Below are 17269 nucleotides of genomic sequence, written 5' to 3'. Positions count from 1 at the left end.
GGTTTACGCCACTCTCCTGCCTCAGCCTCCGGAGTAGCTGGGACTACAGGAGCCCGCTGCCACGGCCAGCTAGTTTGGTTTTTTTTTTTTTGTATCTTTTAGTAGAGACGGGGTTTCACCGTGTTAGCCAGGATGGTCTCGATCTCCTGACCTCGTGATCCGCCCGTCTTGGCCTCCCAAAGTGCTGGGATTATAGGCTTGAGCCACCGCGCCCAGCCGAGAATACATTTATTCTATTTTACTCAACAAGCCTGGTTAGTTTCAGAGCCATAGTAGATTAAAAATACTTTAATTGGGAAATGAAGCTATTATAAGCAGGCTGACTGGCAGTTTAGGAAAAAAAAAAAAGCTATTGGGAAAAAGAGAAAAGCAAGACAAGAACTCGAAATATCCAATGTTAGGCATTTCACTATTGGTAACAGATCACACAGCCTTACTATGCATCTTAAAAGAATATGACACCATGTAACATTGATTTTTTAAATAAACCTTGATCATCAAGGTTATATTAAATGAAAGCCAGAGAATCATGTATTCTGTTTTAGAAATATTTCTACCTCAAATTATTAAATTATCAGTTTCAGCACTGAAACTTACAAACCCAAAGGGTTTAACAGCACATTTTAAAATATCACCACCTAGTCTTTTAGCTAAACTACTAAAATAATCTTGTAAGCAAATTTTATTGAGAATACCATACTGAAATATATGAACAATTCCAAATTTTAAGAAAAACCTTTTCAGAAAACTTTTATGAATATTACTTTAATCCATTTAAAGATCTAAACGCCCTATTGTGTTCATCTACCTTTACACCCATCAGCACAATACTCTTTCCATTACAAACTGGTTTTTAAGCAAAGGAAACAAGCTACGATAAACTGACACTCAATCTGAAACCCAAAAACTTCTCATTATCTGCTCAGGATATACTCTGTACAAAAACATTCTTGTTTTCTTATTAAAAGCATGTGACCACCTTGGACATTTAATAGTAATTTTTTTTTCTTTTGAGACAAGGTCTTGCTCTGTCACCCAGACTGGAGTGCAGTGGCACAGTCATGGATCACTGCAGCCACGACCTCCTGGACTCCAGCAATCCTCCCATCTCAGCCTCCCAGGTAGCTAGGACTACCAGAGTGTACCACCACACTCGGCATATTTTTTTAAGAGACAGGATCTCATTATGTTAACCAGGCTGGTTTCAAACTCCTGGGCTCAAGCAATCCTCCCACCTTGACCTCCCCAAAAGTGATGAGATTACAAGCATGAGTCACCTGCCTGGCCTGATGTAAAGGGGGTTATAACCTGTTGGAAAATAAACTAGGGTTAGATCACACTAACTTCAAAATACAATCATGATCATACATGGTAGTTCCTCAAAAAATTAAAAATAAAATTACCATATTATCCAGCAATTCTACATCAGAGTATATGCCCAAAAGAACTAAAAGCAAGGACTTGAACAGATATGTTCAATCACGAACCCATGTTCACAGCAGCGTTATTCACAATAGTCAAAAGGTACAAACAACCCAAATTTCTATTGATATAGGCACAGATAAACAAAACGTGGCATATATCCATAGGGTAGAATATTATTTACCCTTATTCAAAAGGAATGAAATTCTGATACATGTTTACAACATGGATGAACCTTGAAGAAAGACATTATGCTAAGTGAAATAAGCCGTTCGCAAAAAGACAAATACTGTATGATTCCACTTACATAAGGTACCCAGAGTAGTCAAATTCAAATTACTGGTGGTTTTCAGGGGCTGGAGGAAGAGGGAATGGGAATTGTTGTTTAATGGGTAAGGAGTTCAGTTTTGCAAGATGAAGAGTTTCCAGAGATTGGCTGCACAGCAGTAAAGTTAACATTACAGAACTATATGCTTAAAAATGGCTAAGATGGCAAATTTTATATTTATTCTACCACAATAAAAAAAAAATGCCATCTATCATAATCAACTTATGGGAATACATACTCAGGGGTTAATGACTGAGTTACATCATCTGTATTATTAGTATCCAGACTGTGGGACTCTTTATCTACTCAGCATTTCCCAAACCGTGTTGTAATTCTACCTCTGCTAGGAACTATTAATTGAAATACTTAGTTATCATTCAGGAATTAGTAATGAATATCAAGGAAGAAAGTTTTACCACTTAACAAAACTCTTACTAAGTTGGTAATTATTACTTTAGTTCAAGAGCATTCACACTTTAAGAAATTTATATATTTGCTAAGACCAAAATCAATACATAAGGGAAAAGAGAGTACCCAATGACTCTGGGTAACTTTTATTTAAAATTTTTATTTAAAACTTTTATTTAAATTGCCCCTCAAACCTTTGTATTACTATACAATATTAGTCAGTATTCCTCCTCTTCTTATGAGATGTTATTGTTTATGCTTTGTCAGACATTCAATTCTAGTAATAAATCAATGAAGAAATAACATTGAACTATATCATTTATCTAATTTAAAAGTATTTAAAATCAGAAAGAAAATAATTTTGCAAATCTCTATTAGTTTTCAAGTTTTACTTTGCTCCATATTCAAAAATTAAAAATAATTTTGCAAAGCTCTTTTAGTTTTCAAAAGCTTTAGTTACTTTGCTCCATATTCAAAAATTAACTGAAAATAGACCAAAAACCAAATATAAGAGCTAAAACTATAAAGCACTTATAAGAAAACACAAGAGTAAATTAAAAACTTTGGAGACAATGGTTTCTTAGGTATAACAGAAAAGTATAAGCAACAAAATAAACATAAATTCAGCTTCACTAAAACTAAAAAGTTTTGTGCTGCAAACAGCACCATCATAAAAGTGAAGACAACCCACAGAATGGGAGACATATTTGCAAACCATATTCTCTAATAAGGGGCCCAATTTGAAAACGGTAGAAGGATTTGAACAGATATTCTTCCAAAGAGGATATACAAATGGCCAGCAAGCACATGAAAGATGCTTAACATCATTAACCACCAGGAAAATGCAAATCAAAATCATGACGATGAACCATTTCACAAAGACAGTAACAAGTGTGGCTGAGGATGTGGAGTAAGTGGAATGCTCACACACTACTGACGGGAATGTAGAGTCATGCAGCTACTGCGGAAAACAATCGGGCAGTTTTTCAAAAGGTTTAGATAAACCTAAGTGTTACCACATGACCCAGCAGTTCCACTCCTACCATTTCTACTCCAGCAACTACTAGTGGAACTGACCTAGTAATTCCACTTTCCCCAAAGAAGTGAAAAGTTACACAAACAAAAGCATGTATGCCATAACCAAAAGGTGAAATAACCCAAATGTCTAACAGATGAATGGGTAAACAAAATGTGGGACAGGTTGAGTCTCCCTTACCCAAAATGCTTGGGACCAGAAGTGTTTCAGATTTCAGACTTTCTCAGATTTTGTAATACTTCATTATGCTTGCCAGCTGAGCATCCCAAATTTGAAAATCCAAAATGCTCCAGTAAGCATTTCCTTTGAGTATCATGTCAGCACTCAGTTTTGGGTTTTGGACGCTCAATCTATACATCCAAACCAACAAACAAGAAAACCCATTCTTCATGTTGAACATGGATGCATGCTAAAACATGGGTAACTTTGAAAACATACTAAGTGAAAGAAACCAGTCACAAAAGATAACAATTTTATGATTTGACTTATATGACTGTGCAGAACAGACAAATCTATAGAGAAACAAAGTGGACTGAGGGTTTCCTGGGCTGGTGGGAATAAATGGGAAGAGGTTAACTGCTACAAGGTACAGGGTTTCTTTTGGTAAAGAGCAAAATGTTCTAAAATTGAATATGGTGATGGTTACACAACTCTGTGAATATATTAAAAACCACTAAATTGTATACTTTAAATGGCTAATTGTACAATATGTAAATTATATCTCAATAAAGCTACCACAAAAAATTAACTACTTTTCTTTTTTTTTTTTGAGACAGAGTCTTGCTCTGTTGTCCAGGCTGGAGTGTAGTGGCACAATCTTGGCTCACTTCAAACTCTCTCTCTCAGATACAAACAATTCTCATGCCTCAGCCTCCCAAGCAGCTGGGATTACTGGCATGTGCCACCATGCCCAGCTAAATTTTTTTTTGTATTTTTAGTAGAGATGGGGTTTTGCCATGTGGCCAGGCTGGTCTCAAACTCCTGGCCTCAAGTGATCTGCCTGCCTAGACCTCCCAAAGTGCTGGCATTACAGGCGTGAGCAACCATGTCCAGCCCAACAATTACTTTTCTAAGATGGCCTGAATTTTAAATAGTTTAATAGGCAAAAATGGAACAAACACATTTCTTTAAACTAAATTCATTAATAACATTTAAAAAGCCTCTACTATATAAAAGGTATTATACTAATATGGTATAGAAAAGGGAATATTCAGCATTACGAGATGCCAACCAGCTATATATTATCTGTTGGAAATAACTGTGTGTAAAAAATTTTAAATGGAACAGCAAAGATTCATTTAATCCTTTTGATGACATATTCAATTACAGGCTGAATATCTTTAATCCAAAAATCTGAAGAGCAAAATGCTCCAAAATCTAAAACTTTTTAAGCACTGAGATGACACTTAAAGGAAATGCTCACTGAAGCACTGTGGACTTTGGATTTTCAGATTAGAAGTGCTCAACTGGTAAATATAATGCAAATATTCCAAAATCTGAAAAAATCTGAAATTTGAAATATTTCTGGTCCCAAGCATTTTGGATAAGGGATAGTCAACCTATATCTATTTTTTCTTTGTTGCTTATGCTGTTGGTGTCATATCTAAGAAACTACTGCCTAATCCAAGTTATAAAGATTTATCTATATGTTTTGAGTTTTGTAGTTTAGCTCTTACATTTAAAATCCAATTTTGAGTTAATTTCTGCACAGGATATTAGCACAGGGTCTAATTTCACTCTTTCATCGAACTGGATATACAATTTTCCCAGTACCATTTGTTGCAAACACTATTCTTTTCCTCTTGAACTGTCTTGGCACTCTTGATAAAGATGAAATTGACTGTAACCACACACTATTTTTGCAAACAGAAAACACATTAAAATTAAATTTAAAACGTAAGATAATACACGAAAAATGGCAAATTTGAGAAAGGCAAAAACTCAAACAGTGCATCATGATAAATGGGAAACAGGCCTTGACTCTCTCAAGCACTGGTTCTCAATCATTTTGGAGTCACAGACCCTTCTGAGAATAAAAGCTACAACTCACCAGAAAAAAGAAAAAACTGTCTATCAACAAAAAATGTCTTCAGTTTAGGGGTTCACAGTGAAGGGCTCATGTGGAAAGTTTCAAATAAGCCACATATTAATAGAATGTGTGGGCTTTCATCTTTAAGAGACAGAGGAGAAAGGAATGAAAGTAGAAGAGAAACACTAAGAAATGCAAGAACACAACTAGAAAGTAAGATATGAATTAAGGGAAGAGAAAATAATCTGGCCTTGAACGATTAGGGTTAGGAAGTTTTAAAATAGTGTATCCCAAATGTTAAAAATCATATGATCGCCTAAAGATTTTGTTAAATGCCGTCTGATTCTCAGTAGGGCTGGAGTGGGGCAGGAGATTCTGTATTTCCAACATACTCCTAGGAGATACCACTACTGCTGGTCTACAAACCACTTTTTTGAGAAGCAACGATTTAGACCCATAGTTCCCAAAATGAGGTATGAAAGTACCTAGAGCACCACAGTAAATTCCGAGGATTACTGTGGGATAATTTAAATTTTCTAAAGATACTATATATGCAGAAGTACACAGAATACTCATTAGAGTTGGCCTCCAACACACAATGGCTAGACTTACAATTTTTGAACTTTAAGATGGCACAAAAGCAATACACATTCAGTACGTTCCTCAACTTATGATGGAGTTACGTTCCGATGAACCCACTGTAAGCTGAAAATATCCTTCAAGTCGAAAACACATATTCAACTTATGATGGGTTTATCAGGATGTAACACCATTGTAAGTTGAGGAGCATGTGGATTTGTCATATACCACGTGAACAACTACAATCGTTGGAGACGGCTCACAGATTCAACTTTGAATAGTGCTACCCATTCCTTTCAATGTCATCTTATCTTTGAGATGCTGGTTTTGGCAGCTGCTGTGATATAAAGTAAGTGCCACATTGTGAAAATCAGTGAGAAACAGGAAATGAAGGTGGCTTGTCCAATCTGATTCTAAGGCTTGAGGAGTTGTATAGTGGCCAATAGTCACACACATCCCATTAGTAACTACTTATTTAGGAATGAAATAAACACATTAATTTTCTTTCAATTTAGGTGTAGTTTTTTTTTTAATAGTCACTAAATTTGTTAGAAGACAAATACTTAACTGTCAGTAAGTCCTTACTTAACATCATAGAGCAGTTCTTAGGAACTGCAACTTTAAATGAAGGACTTACAGCAGGTTGAAAGAAGTAACATCATTTCTTTTGTCGGTTCATTAAAACGCTGATGAGGGAAAAACTAGTTTTGTTATACATCATTTGGTTTAAAGTCACAATTTCCAGTAACTTATATATGACATTAAGTGAGGACTTACTGTCCTTCTTTTGGTGTAGGAGTTACTGTGAAAAAAAAATTACTGACATGCTAAGGGTGCCATGAACTAAGAAAGTAGGAAAACCTCTGGTTTAGTCCATTTGACAGGTAGCTAAGACCACAGCTTTTATAGCCAATCTCATGAGGTTCAATCCTGTCTCTACCTACAGCAGTTATGTGATTTGGGGCAAGCTATTTAATCTGTCTCTCGGTTTCCTCCATTATAAAGTTGTGACAGGACTGCTATGAAGAACTGCTATGAAGAACCAATAAGTGACTCTATCTAAAGAGCTCAGCATTAATGGCAAAGAGGGGTGTAGAAATGTTTGCTGCTGTCATAATTATGAGGTTAAAGTTAGGTAAATGGGAGCCACAAAAGGTTTTTGATCTGACAATTGACCACAGTTTCTGGTGCAGAAGAGAGGAGACATGGCAGGTGTAGGCACCAGGGTAGGCTGAAAGAGTAGGTACGTCACCTCAACCCTGACTCAAAAGTGCTGGGGCCTGTGGCTATTAATCACTCCCAGGGCAGAGAAACAGAAAGAAAGAACAGATTAACTCAAATTTGCTTTCCATATTCTTACTAAACTTACTTACTAAAACACTTCATTTGCAAGTGATTTTTTATTGTTGTAATGACAATAATTTTTTTAAATTCTGAATATACATAAGAATTACTTTCTAATGTGAAAAATCTTCTGACTGCAAAATAAAGTTACTCAAAGTGTGCATATTAAAAGTCCTCCATCTCATTACCAAATCTAAGCATGTCAGCAAATGAGCACAAGACTCTAACACTGCTTCTCATGGGTTTGCAGGAGGGCAAAGCACACAGATCAGAAAGAACATTCTGCTAATTAAACTGAAGCAGATGACTACAGAAGAGAAAGTCTTGTCACATGTAACATCTGTGCCAAGAATGATCAGATTAAATATGCAAAATGTGAGGTAAAGGTGTGAAAAAGCAGTAAGATGATACTCTAGACCTTAAATAGGCTACAAAAGTTCTGACAGTTTTCCTAATTATTCCCAGTAATGGACATAGGAGGCCAAAAGGCAGGAGGGAGAAATACATTTTTCTCCATTATGGGTGTTGAGCACTAGGGCTAAAATCATGCCTGTCTGAACACTGATCAGTTTCTGCAAAGGTTAATAGCAATTAAATGCAGCAAACTAGATTAAATAAGAAACAGGTCATGATACCACTGTACTTGCAAAGAGCACGATAAAGCATTTCTTTTAAATTCATCTTAATGCACAGGAAATCCAAAAAGAGCTTCTATGAAGAAAAGAAACTATTATCCAAAAAGAGCTGCTATAAGGAAACATAATATTGCCATTAACACTTTGCTGCTTCAAGCCTAGTACATCTATAATCAAAAGAATATAGTAAGTTACTTAGTGATGTTTAAGATTAAACTATCTGATAACTACAATATCTGAGATTATTCCCTAAACTTAATCTTTTACTTTAGTATATAACTCCTAAAGTATAAGTCTGAAGCATACTGGTAGATTTTTTTCTAATTTAAATACAAGCAGGTTTTTCCAAAAATCAAGTAGACAATTATGTGCAGGCACAAGTACACACTCTCCTTCCACACACACACATGCACACACAAAGATACACATATGCACACATACCCTTAACTCTCTACATAAGCTAAAAAATAAAAAAGGGACAGGCTCACACAATGAAAATTCAAAATTACTTTGCTATCCTCAGGGTCCTCTAAGCCATCAGGTCGACTAAGGTTTCGAGCAGGCTGGCTGCAGACAACATTGTCTTCTAGTCCCCAAGCAGGGACTCTCACAGGTGGCCTTTGTATTTCATCTGGGTAAAAAGCACCATCTGCTCCATCTGTAATAAAATTTTTGGAAGGGTACAGTGAAACCGGTTACTAAAATTAACATCTGTATGTATAGATATGATGAACAGTATATAAAGAACCACTTTGGTACATGAAAAAAATAGATGTTTTTATTTTTAACCCAGGTGATTTTTTAAATTGTGAACTAAATGTAATAAGCAAATAAACTACTCATCTCATGGTGCATCACTTATAGATGAGGCCAGTTACACTGTTAAATATTAAAACTGCTAATTATACAAATAAAATAATGTTTGTATTAGAGTTGATTATACCAGCAGTTTGCTAATCTACGAAAATATAAACCATAAAAAAATGCAGATGCATTTTTTTTAGCTCCAGATGCAGCTAACCCCAAACCAAAAATACTGTAATAACCTCTTGTTTCCTGAGATGCATAAGGATTACCATATTGCAGAACTGGTTGTGCATTTGATAGTGTTAGAACATAACCATTTTGCTCTGAGCATGTGTTGAGACATTGAGGACTCTGGAAATTCTGACCTTCCATTTTCCTTTCTGCTTGATTTTCTAGACTCCTTTTAAGTTCCTAAAATTAACAAAAACAAAGATGAATAAGCAAAGCAGTAAAATATTTCATAAGTACAGTACTATTAAACATTTAGTCAAAATATAACAAGAAAATTATTTCCTATTATGAAGTTGGAATGCAATTGGAAATACAGTTAGAAAAGCTGGCTCTCAACTTCTCATAAATGTATCCTCCACATATAACAAAATCAGAAAGCAGGATAAAGCCAATGTATTTTCAAATTTATTTGTGCCAAGAAAAGTACATCATTCTCACTGAGTTAATTTAGGGTAAACTGTGAATCTCTTACAACTTAGCTATGAATAAAAAGTCTTCTTTTTTTTTGAGACACAGTTTTGCCCAGGCTGGGGTGCAATGGCGCAATCTTGGCTCACTCCAACCTCTGCCTCCTGGGTTCAAGCGATTCTCCTGCCTCAGCCTCCTGAGTAGCTGGGATTACAGGTGCGCACCACCATGCCTGGCTAATTTTTGTATTTTCAGTAGAGATGGGGTTTCACCATGTTGGTCAGGCTGGTCTTGAACTCCTGACCTCGTGATCCACCCACTTTGGCCTCCCAAAGTGCTGGGATTACAGGCATGAGCCATCGTGCCTGGCCAAAAAGTCTCCTTAAAAAAAGAAAAATGTGAATTCTATCATTTAAGATTTTTTTTATAAAAGTATGTCCTGTATAAACTCTTTCAAAATACAAAGAAACATTTCCTAACTTGTTTTACAGAGCCAGTATTATTCTTATACCAAAAACAAGGATTTCACAAAAAAAACTAGAGACCTTATCCCTCATAAATATTGATGCAAAAGCCTTAGCTTATAGCAAGTCAAACCCAATATTAAAAAATAAAACCTGATCAAATGGACTTTATCACAAAAAAAGTCACTTTAGCATCCAAAAACCAAATGCAGTTCAACATCCAAAAATCAATAAATGTAATTTACCTTTTAATAAAGGAGAAAAAGAAATATGATAATTTCAATTGATGCAGAAGAAATATTTTACAAAATCCAAGTCATTCATGATTTTTTTTAAATCTCAGAAACTAAAGAATAAAAAGGAACTTTTTTAACCTCGTAAAAGGCACCTAAAAAAAACCTACTGTGACCCTTAATGGCGAAAAACTAAATGATTCTACTGAAGATCATAATGAGATCCAATAATAATAAGGCAATGATGTCTGCTCTCAACACTTCCATTCAAAATAGCCAGTGGATCAAGGCAAAATTAAGGTAGATTGGAAAGGAAGAAGTAAAACAATCTTTATTCACAATGGTATGAGGATGAATGTGAAATATCCCAAAAAATCTATAAAAACTAGGAAAATGGCCGGGCACAGTGGCTCATGCCTGTAATCCCAGCACTCTGGGAGCCCGAGGCAGGTGGATCACAAGGTTAGGAGATAGAGACCATCCTGGCTAACATGGTAAAATCCCGTCTCTACTAAATATACAAAAAAATTAGCCAACCGTGGTGGCACACACCTGTAGTCCCAGCTACTCAGGAGGCTGAGGCAGAAAGAATTGCTTGAACCTGGGAGGTAGAGGTTACAGTGAGCCGAGATCGCGCCATTGCACTCCAGCCTGGGTAACACAGCGAGACTCCGTCTCAAAAAAAAAATAGGAGTTTTTTTTTTTGTAAAATGAGTGTAAATAATTTAGTCAGGTTGCAGTATACAAGATCAATATGTAAAATCAATTGTATTTGTACATACAATAAATAATTGGAAAATGATATTTTTAGTAATTCTACTTAGAGTAAAATCAATAGATAAAATGTTTAGGAATAAATATACAAAAGATGTGCAAAGCCTCTACACTAAACAAAATAATGCATTAAAAAGAGCATAAACAAATGGAGACATATAACATGTTCATGGACTAGAAACTTAGTATTTTTACACTATTAATTCCCCCAAATTAACTATAGTTACAATGCAATACCTATAAAATCCCAGTAGGCTTTTGTACACATTGACAAAATAATTCTAAAATGTACACAGAAATACAAAGGTCCTGTAATAGCCCATATGTAAAAAGCAGAACAGGCTGGACATGGTGGCTTATGCTTGTAACTCCAGGGCTACTGAGAAATAGGAGATATATTTAGAACAAGACAGGCATTCAAAAGATATCCTTCATCTCCTGCCATAACTGAAAACCCCAGAGATGCTACTGTAGTCATTCAAGACTGGCATGTGACTACAGAAAAAAAGGAAAGGTTAAATCCAAGAAACATTTCAAACACGATTCAAAAGAAAGAAAAAAAAAAAGGGGGCCAGGTGCGGTGGCTCATGCCTGTAATCCTAGCACTTTAGGAGGCCGAGGTGGGTGGATCATGAGGTGTTATTTCTTTCAACCTGCTGTAAGTCCTTTCACTTAAAGTTGCAGTTTCTAACAACTGCTCTATGATGTTAAGTAAGGATTTACTGACTGTTAAGTATTTGTCTTCTAACAAATTTAGTGACCATTAAAAAAAAAACTACACATAAATTGAAAAAAAAAAAGTAATGTGTTTATTTCATTCCTAAATAAGTAGTTACTAATGGGATGTGTGTGACTATTGGCCACTGTACAATTCCTCAGGCCTTAGAATCAGATTGGACAAGCCACCTTCATTTCCTGTTTCTCAATGATTTTCACAACGTGGCACTTGGGAGGCCGAAGCAGGAGAATTGCCTGTTTGAGACAAGCCTGGACAACACAGTGAGACTCTATCTCAATAAAACATTTTAAAATGGCCAGGCACAGTGGCTCATGCCTGTAATCCCAGCACTTGGGTGGCTGTGGATGGATCACTTGAGCCCAGCCTGGGCAACATGGCAAAATCCTTACTCTACATGAAATACAAAAATTAGCTTGGTGTGATGGCATGTGCCTATAGTCCGAGCTACTCAGAAACCTGAGGTGGGAGGATCACCTGAGTCTGGGAGGTCAAGGCTGCAGTGAGCCATGATGGCACCACTGCACTACAGCCTGGGTGACAGAGTAAGACCCTGTCTCAGGAAAAAAAAAAAAAAAAGAAAAGAAAACAAGAAAAAAATTAGCCAAGTACAGTGGCACATGCCTGTAGTCCAGCTATTTCAGAGACTGAGGCAGGAGGATCACTTGAGCCTAAGAGGTCGAGGCTGCAGTGAACCATTATCAAGCCACTCACTTCAGCCTGGAAGACGGGATGAGACGCCGTCTTTAAGGGAAAAAAAAAAGAGAGAGAACAAAGTTGGGGCACTTATGCAACCTGATTTCAAGATGTATTATAAAGCTACAGTAAACAAGACAGTAGAGTATTGGCATAAGAAAATAGATAAGGAGTTGGCAATCTTTTTCTGCAAAGGGCCAAACAGTAATATTTTCACCTTTGTAGGCCACACAGTCTCTGTTGCAACTACTGAAATCTGTCTCTGCAGTTGCAGTCATAGATGATACCTGCATGAATGGGCATGGCCATGTGCTAATAAAGTTTTATTTATATAAAGCCAGATTTAGCACATAGGCCTTAGTTTTCTGACCCTTGGTAAAAATCAATAAAATAGAAGATAGATTCTGAAAGTAGACCCATACTTATAGAGTATTTTCAACATTTAAAATACCTCAAGATGTAGAGGAAATTCTATGGAGGAAAAGGATGGTCTTTTCAACATGATGTTTAAAAACTGGGTATTTATAAACAAACTTTGACTACATATCATACCATATAAAAAATAAATAGATCATAAATCTAAAGTAAGAGAGCTAAAACTACAAACCTTTTGGAAGAAAAAAATAGAATATCTTCATAACCTTGATTTAGGCAAAAATTTAAGATAGGACGAACAGCATGAATCATTAAGACAAATACTGATAAACTGGACTACCTCAAAATTCAAGGCTTTTGCTCTTCGAAAGATAATGTTGTAAAAAAAAGAAAAAACAAACCACAGACTGGAAGAAAACAACATCAAAATATCTGACAAAGGAATTATATCTGGGATATATAAAGAACTGTCGCAACCAAAGATGACAGACAGCGCAATAAAAAAAAATAGATTTGAACAGAAACTTCACAAAGGAATATGTACAAATGGCCTGTAAGCACATGAAAAGATGCTCAGCATCACTAGTCATCAGGGAAATTAAAACTAAAATCTACAACGAGATATACACCCAGTAGGATGACTAAAATTAAAGACTGACAAAAATACCAAGTGCTGGTGAGGATATGGAGCAGCTGGAATGCTCATACACTGCCAGTGGGAATACAAAATGGTACAGCCACTTTGGAAAACAATTCGGCTGTTTCATTAAAAACATACACTTACCATATAAGCCCGCAATTCCACTCCTAGGTATCTACCCAAGAAAAATGAAAACATATGTCCACAAAAAGACTTGTGTAAGAATGTTCATAGCAGTATTACTTGTAATAGCAAAATATCAGAAATAATTTAAATGTCCATCAGTTGGTAAGAGGATTAATGTCTATCAGCTAATGAATGGATAAATTCTGCATTATTGCAATTACATGAAATACTAGAAGCCATAAAACAACAGCGACAGAAAGCAGACCAGAGGTTTTCTAGGATGGGGGGTAGCGGGAGGGGATGACTGCAAATGAGCAAGAGGGTACTTTGTGCAGTAATGGAAATGTTACACTGCTTGGGTGAAATGGTAGTTACAGAACTACATGCATTTGCCAAAAGTCATCAGACTGCATTTAAATGAACAGATTATATTACATGTAAACTGCACCTTAACAGAGCTGTTAAAAAAAAAAAAAAAGTCAACCAGAGGCCTTATTAACAAAGGATATAAGAATGAAAAATTTAGTCTGGAAAGTTTAGCTGGTTTTGCTGCTTTTCATTTCTTGGGGGTAGAGATGAGACTCTAAGTTAACACATTTTTACCTATATAAATGATCCAAAAAATGGACTAAGTAACCTTAAAATGAAAGTCATCATCAAGAGCAAAACTGGCAAACATTAAGAAAAATTCAAGTCAACTTAGGTTTGGTAAGAGATGGAGGAATTAAACGTTCTTTCTAAGCAAGTCCATTCATAAATACATGTCCATGTATCAACTCCGCCAGGTACTGTGTAAAACTGTGAGGTTAAGATGGCATTCCTGCCTTTCAATCATTCATTATTTTATTGTAAAAATAAGACTTGTGAAACTTTAAGCAAAAAAAGAAAATACTCATTCAAGATACCTAGCACACCATCAATTATGTAACAGGTAGCGTACTAGGAACTAGAGATACAAAGATTAACTGGAAATGGATTTTGCCTGCAAGGAATTCAGTCTAATAAAAGGTACAACTCTAGATAAATAATTAACAACTAATTGTGATAAGTGGACTAGTATAGAGATGAAGGTAAAATGCAATGTATCAAAATGGAAACACTGTATACTAGGAAGAGACTATAGAGAAGAGCCATTTGAGATGGATCCTCAGGAATTTTCACCAAGCAGATAAAAAGCATTATAGACATAAAGTAAATAAATGGATACAGAAGATATGAGAAAGAATAACATATTTCAGGCTTGGTAAATGAATAATATGACTAAAGCAAAGGATACATATTAAGAGTAGCAGGAGCCAGGAATGGTGGCTCATGCCCATATTCCCAGCACTTTGGGAGGGAAGATCACCTGAGCACAGGAGTTGGAGAGCAACAGAGCAAGGCAAGACCCTGTCTCAGGTAGGAGATATAGCTGAAAAGACAAGTTGGAGGTCAGATGTGTCAAATCTGTCATACAATTTACTACAATGGGCCTTCAGGTTTTTGAACAATAACAACAGGTAAAAATGGTCCTTGGTAAGGTTGATCTAGGAAAACAATAATGGGCATATGCAAACAAGAAGCAAATTAGTAGGAAGGCAGCACAGCATGGTAGACTGGAATCAGGCTGACCTAGATTTGATCATCAGATCAGCACTAATAACCCTAAAGAATTTATCTTTTCTAAGCCTTACAGGGCTATTGAGAAATAGGAGATACATTTAGAACAAGACAGGCATTCAAAAGATATCCTTCATCTCCTGCCATGACTAAAAACCCCAGAGATGCTACTGTAGTCATTCAAGACTGGTATGTGACTACAGAAAAAAAAGAAAGGTTAAATCCAAGAAATATTTCAAACACGATTCAAAAGAAAGAAGGAAAAAAAAAAAAAAGGGCCGAGTGCAGTGGCTCATGCCTGTAATCCCAGCACTCTGGGAGGCCAACGCGGGTGGATCATGAGGTCAGGAGATCAAGACCATACTGGCTAACACAGTGAAACCCTGTCTCTACTAAAACTACAAAAAATTAGCCCGGCATGATGGCACACACCTGTAGTCCCAGCTACCCAGGAGGTTGAGGCAGGAGAATCGCTTGAACCCAGGAGGCAGAGGTTGCAGTGAGCCAAGATCGTTCCACTGCACTCCAGTCTGGGTGACAGAGCAAGATTCTCCGTCTCAAAAAAAAAAAAAAAAAAAAAAAAACTCAAAAAGGCACAAAAGAAGTTAGAGATAATAAAATACTTCCAAATCTTCCATTTGTTTTGAATTACATTTGTTGTAGCCATCTCAAAATAGCCTTTCTATTCATCACCACTTCAAAATTATAGTCATTATTAGACATGCTATTAAATCTTATTTAGCTTTTAAAAGAATAAGCACATACTCTACTATCAAAAGTTTATGCAAAAAGAAGTAGAGTTTAAATTCTTCCGTAAGCAAATAACATACTACTGAAATACAGTCAAGGGTTTCATCAAAAGATTTATGCTGCATTGGTACAGTCAAGCAACTTTATAGAGAGTTCCAACCTAATAGGGAGTTTAATCTAATATGCCTACTCTACCATCAAAGATACAATAAATCCCTTGCAAATAGGATTCAGGGTAAGAACAGGATTGGTGACAAGTAGCTTTGATTCCTCATGGGGGAGAGAGAATGCCTGAACATGGACAAGATAGTTAAGGTTAGGTTCTTTTGCAAATCAGAAGACTGAACTCTCCCCTCCAAAACATAATACCTGGACTTAGAGAAGGTTCTTAAACTTGCATTCACAAAGCCCCTCAAAGGGTCCATGTTTAGATTTCAGGAGGTCCATTAACTTACATGGGCAAAAACATTGTATCTACTCGCTAACTTCTAACTAAAATTTAGGATTTTCTTCCATTAGGAATGTAGGCCAAAGAACACAATAATGGTTGTAGTGCCTGCAATTTGGCCACCTACAGAAATCAAATAGATTTGTTTCATATTACATTTGTTGTAGCCATCTCAAAATAGCCTTGATATTCATCACCACTTCAAAATTATGGTCATTATCAGACATGCTGCTAAATCTTCCATTTGTGTCGAACTACATTTGTTGTAGCCATCTCAAAATAGCCTTTCTATTCATCACTGCTTCAAAATTCTAGTCATTATTAGATAGGCTATTAAATCTTATTTAACATTTAAAAGAATACGCACATACTCTACTATCACATATATCACAAATTTGTCTTAATATTTTGATAACCACAACAATGCCTTTCCTTTGTGATTCTACACATTTTGCTGTACTCATTCTAAATCATTTTCTGAAAACAGACTTCATCAAAATATCAAAGGGTACTAGAGACAAAAATGGTCAAGAATCCCTGGGGGATCTCTCCTACTGACAAAGGCATGGAAAACATGAGTGTAGCTATCTTAACTGAGCAAAACAATATTAACTGCTGACTCATAATTTTCCTAAAATAGAAAGCCACCACAGTTTAAGAAACAGATTTTGTCAGAAGTAGTCACCTCTTACTATTCCAGCTCCCAGGAACAAGTCTGTTTAGCTGGTTGCCTTTGCCAGGGTGCCTAAATACTTTTTTTCTTCGGTACCCACAATGGCTCACAGTGACCCCAGTTTTACAAATTATTTGACAAGTTAAGGATGTTTCTGATATTCCCAACTGGTAAACAGGAGAGATAATATATTCCTCTTCTCTGCCATTATGGGGATGCTCTGAGAATAAAGGAGCATGGAGAGTACACCATGGGACAACTAAATATGTAAATTTTACACTCTCCACCCCACCCGCCAAAAAATGAAACAAATGTTGAACTCTAGTTAGATGTGCTTTTCACAGTGTTATGGGTTAGCAATTCTGAAATTATTTTCTGTGTATTCAACACTTGAGTAAATATATCAAGGAAACTGAGACCAGGTTCCTAGTCTAATTAGAAAAGGAAGTTATATTATGGAAAGAGAGAAGACTAGAATTTATGCTGTAGTTTTAGACTACAATTGGAGATATAAGTATTTACTCATGG

The 17269-nt window shown here is 36.1% G+C and overlaps 1 protein-coding gene across 13 annotated transcripts in view; it reads right to left on the bottom strand.

Annotated features, from left to right (window-relative positions):
- The window catches only part of LOC105475772 (Tax1 binding protein 1), a 91121-nt gene that overhangs the window by 4594 nt on the left and 69258 nt on the right, over positions 1 to 17269 (bottom strand). For 5 of the 13 annotated variants that reach the window (XM_071094959.1, XM_071094964.1, XM_071094961.1 and 2 more), the window contains 2 exons: positions 8828 to 8999; positions 8291 to 8439 (listed from right to left, as the gene is read on the bottom strand). In XM_071094959.1, the coding sequence (XP_070951060.1) occupies positions 8291 to 8439; positions 8828 to 8999 (321 nt within the window). The remainder of the gene's footprint in view (positions 1 to 8290; positions 8440 to 8827; positions 9000 to 17269) is intronic. The other 8 variants (XM_071094962.1, XM_071094966.1, XM_071094963.1 and 5 more) reach the window with 2 other exon arrangements.

Source organism: Macaca nemestrina, chromosome 4, assembly GCF_043159975.1.
Source record: "Macaca nemestrina isolate mMacNem1 chromosome 4, mMacNem.hap1, whole genome shotgun sequence".
NCBI classification, from domain to species: Eukaryota; Metazoa; Chordata; class Mammalia; order Primates; family Cercopithecidae; genus Macaca; species Macaca nemestrina.
The sequence above is the reverse complement of the archived record's forward strand: the minus strand, read 5'-3'. Positions and strand labels throughout refer to the sequence as shown.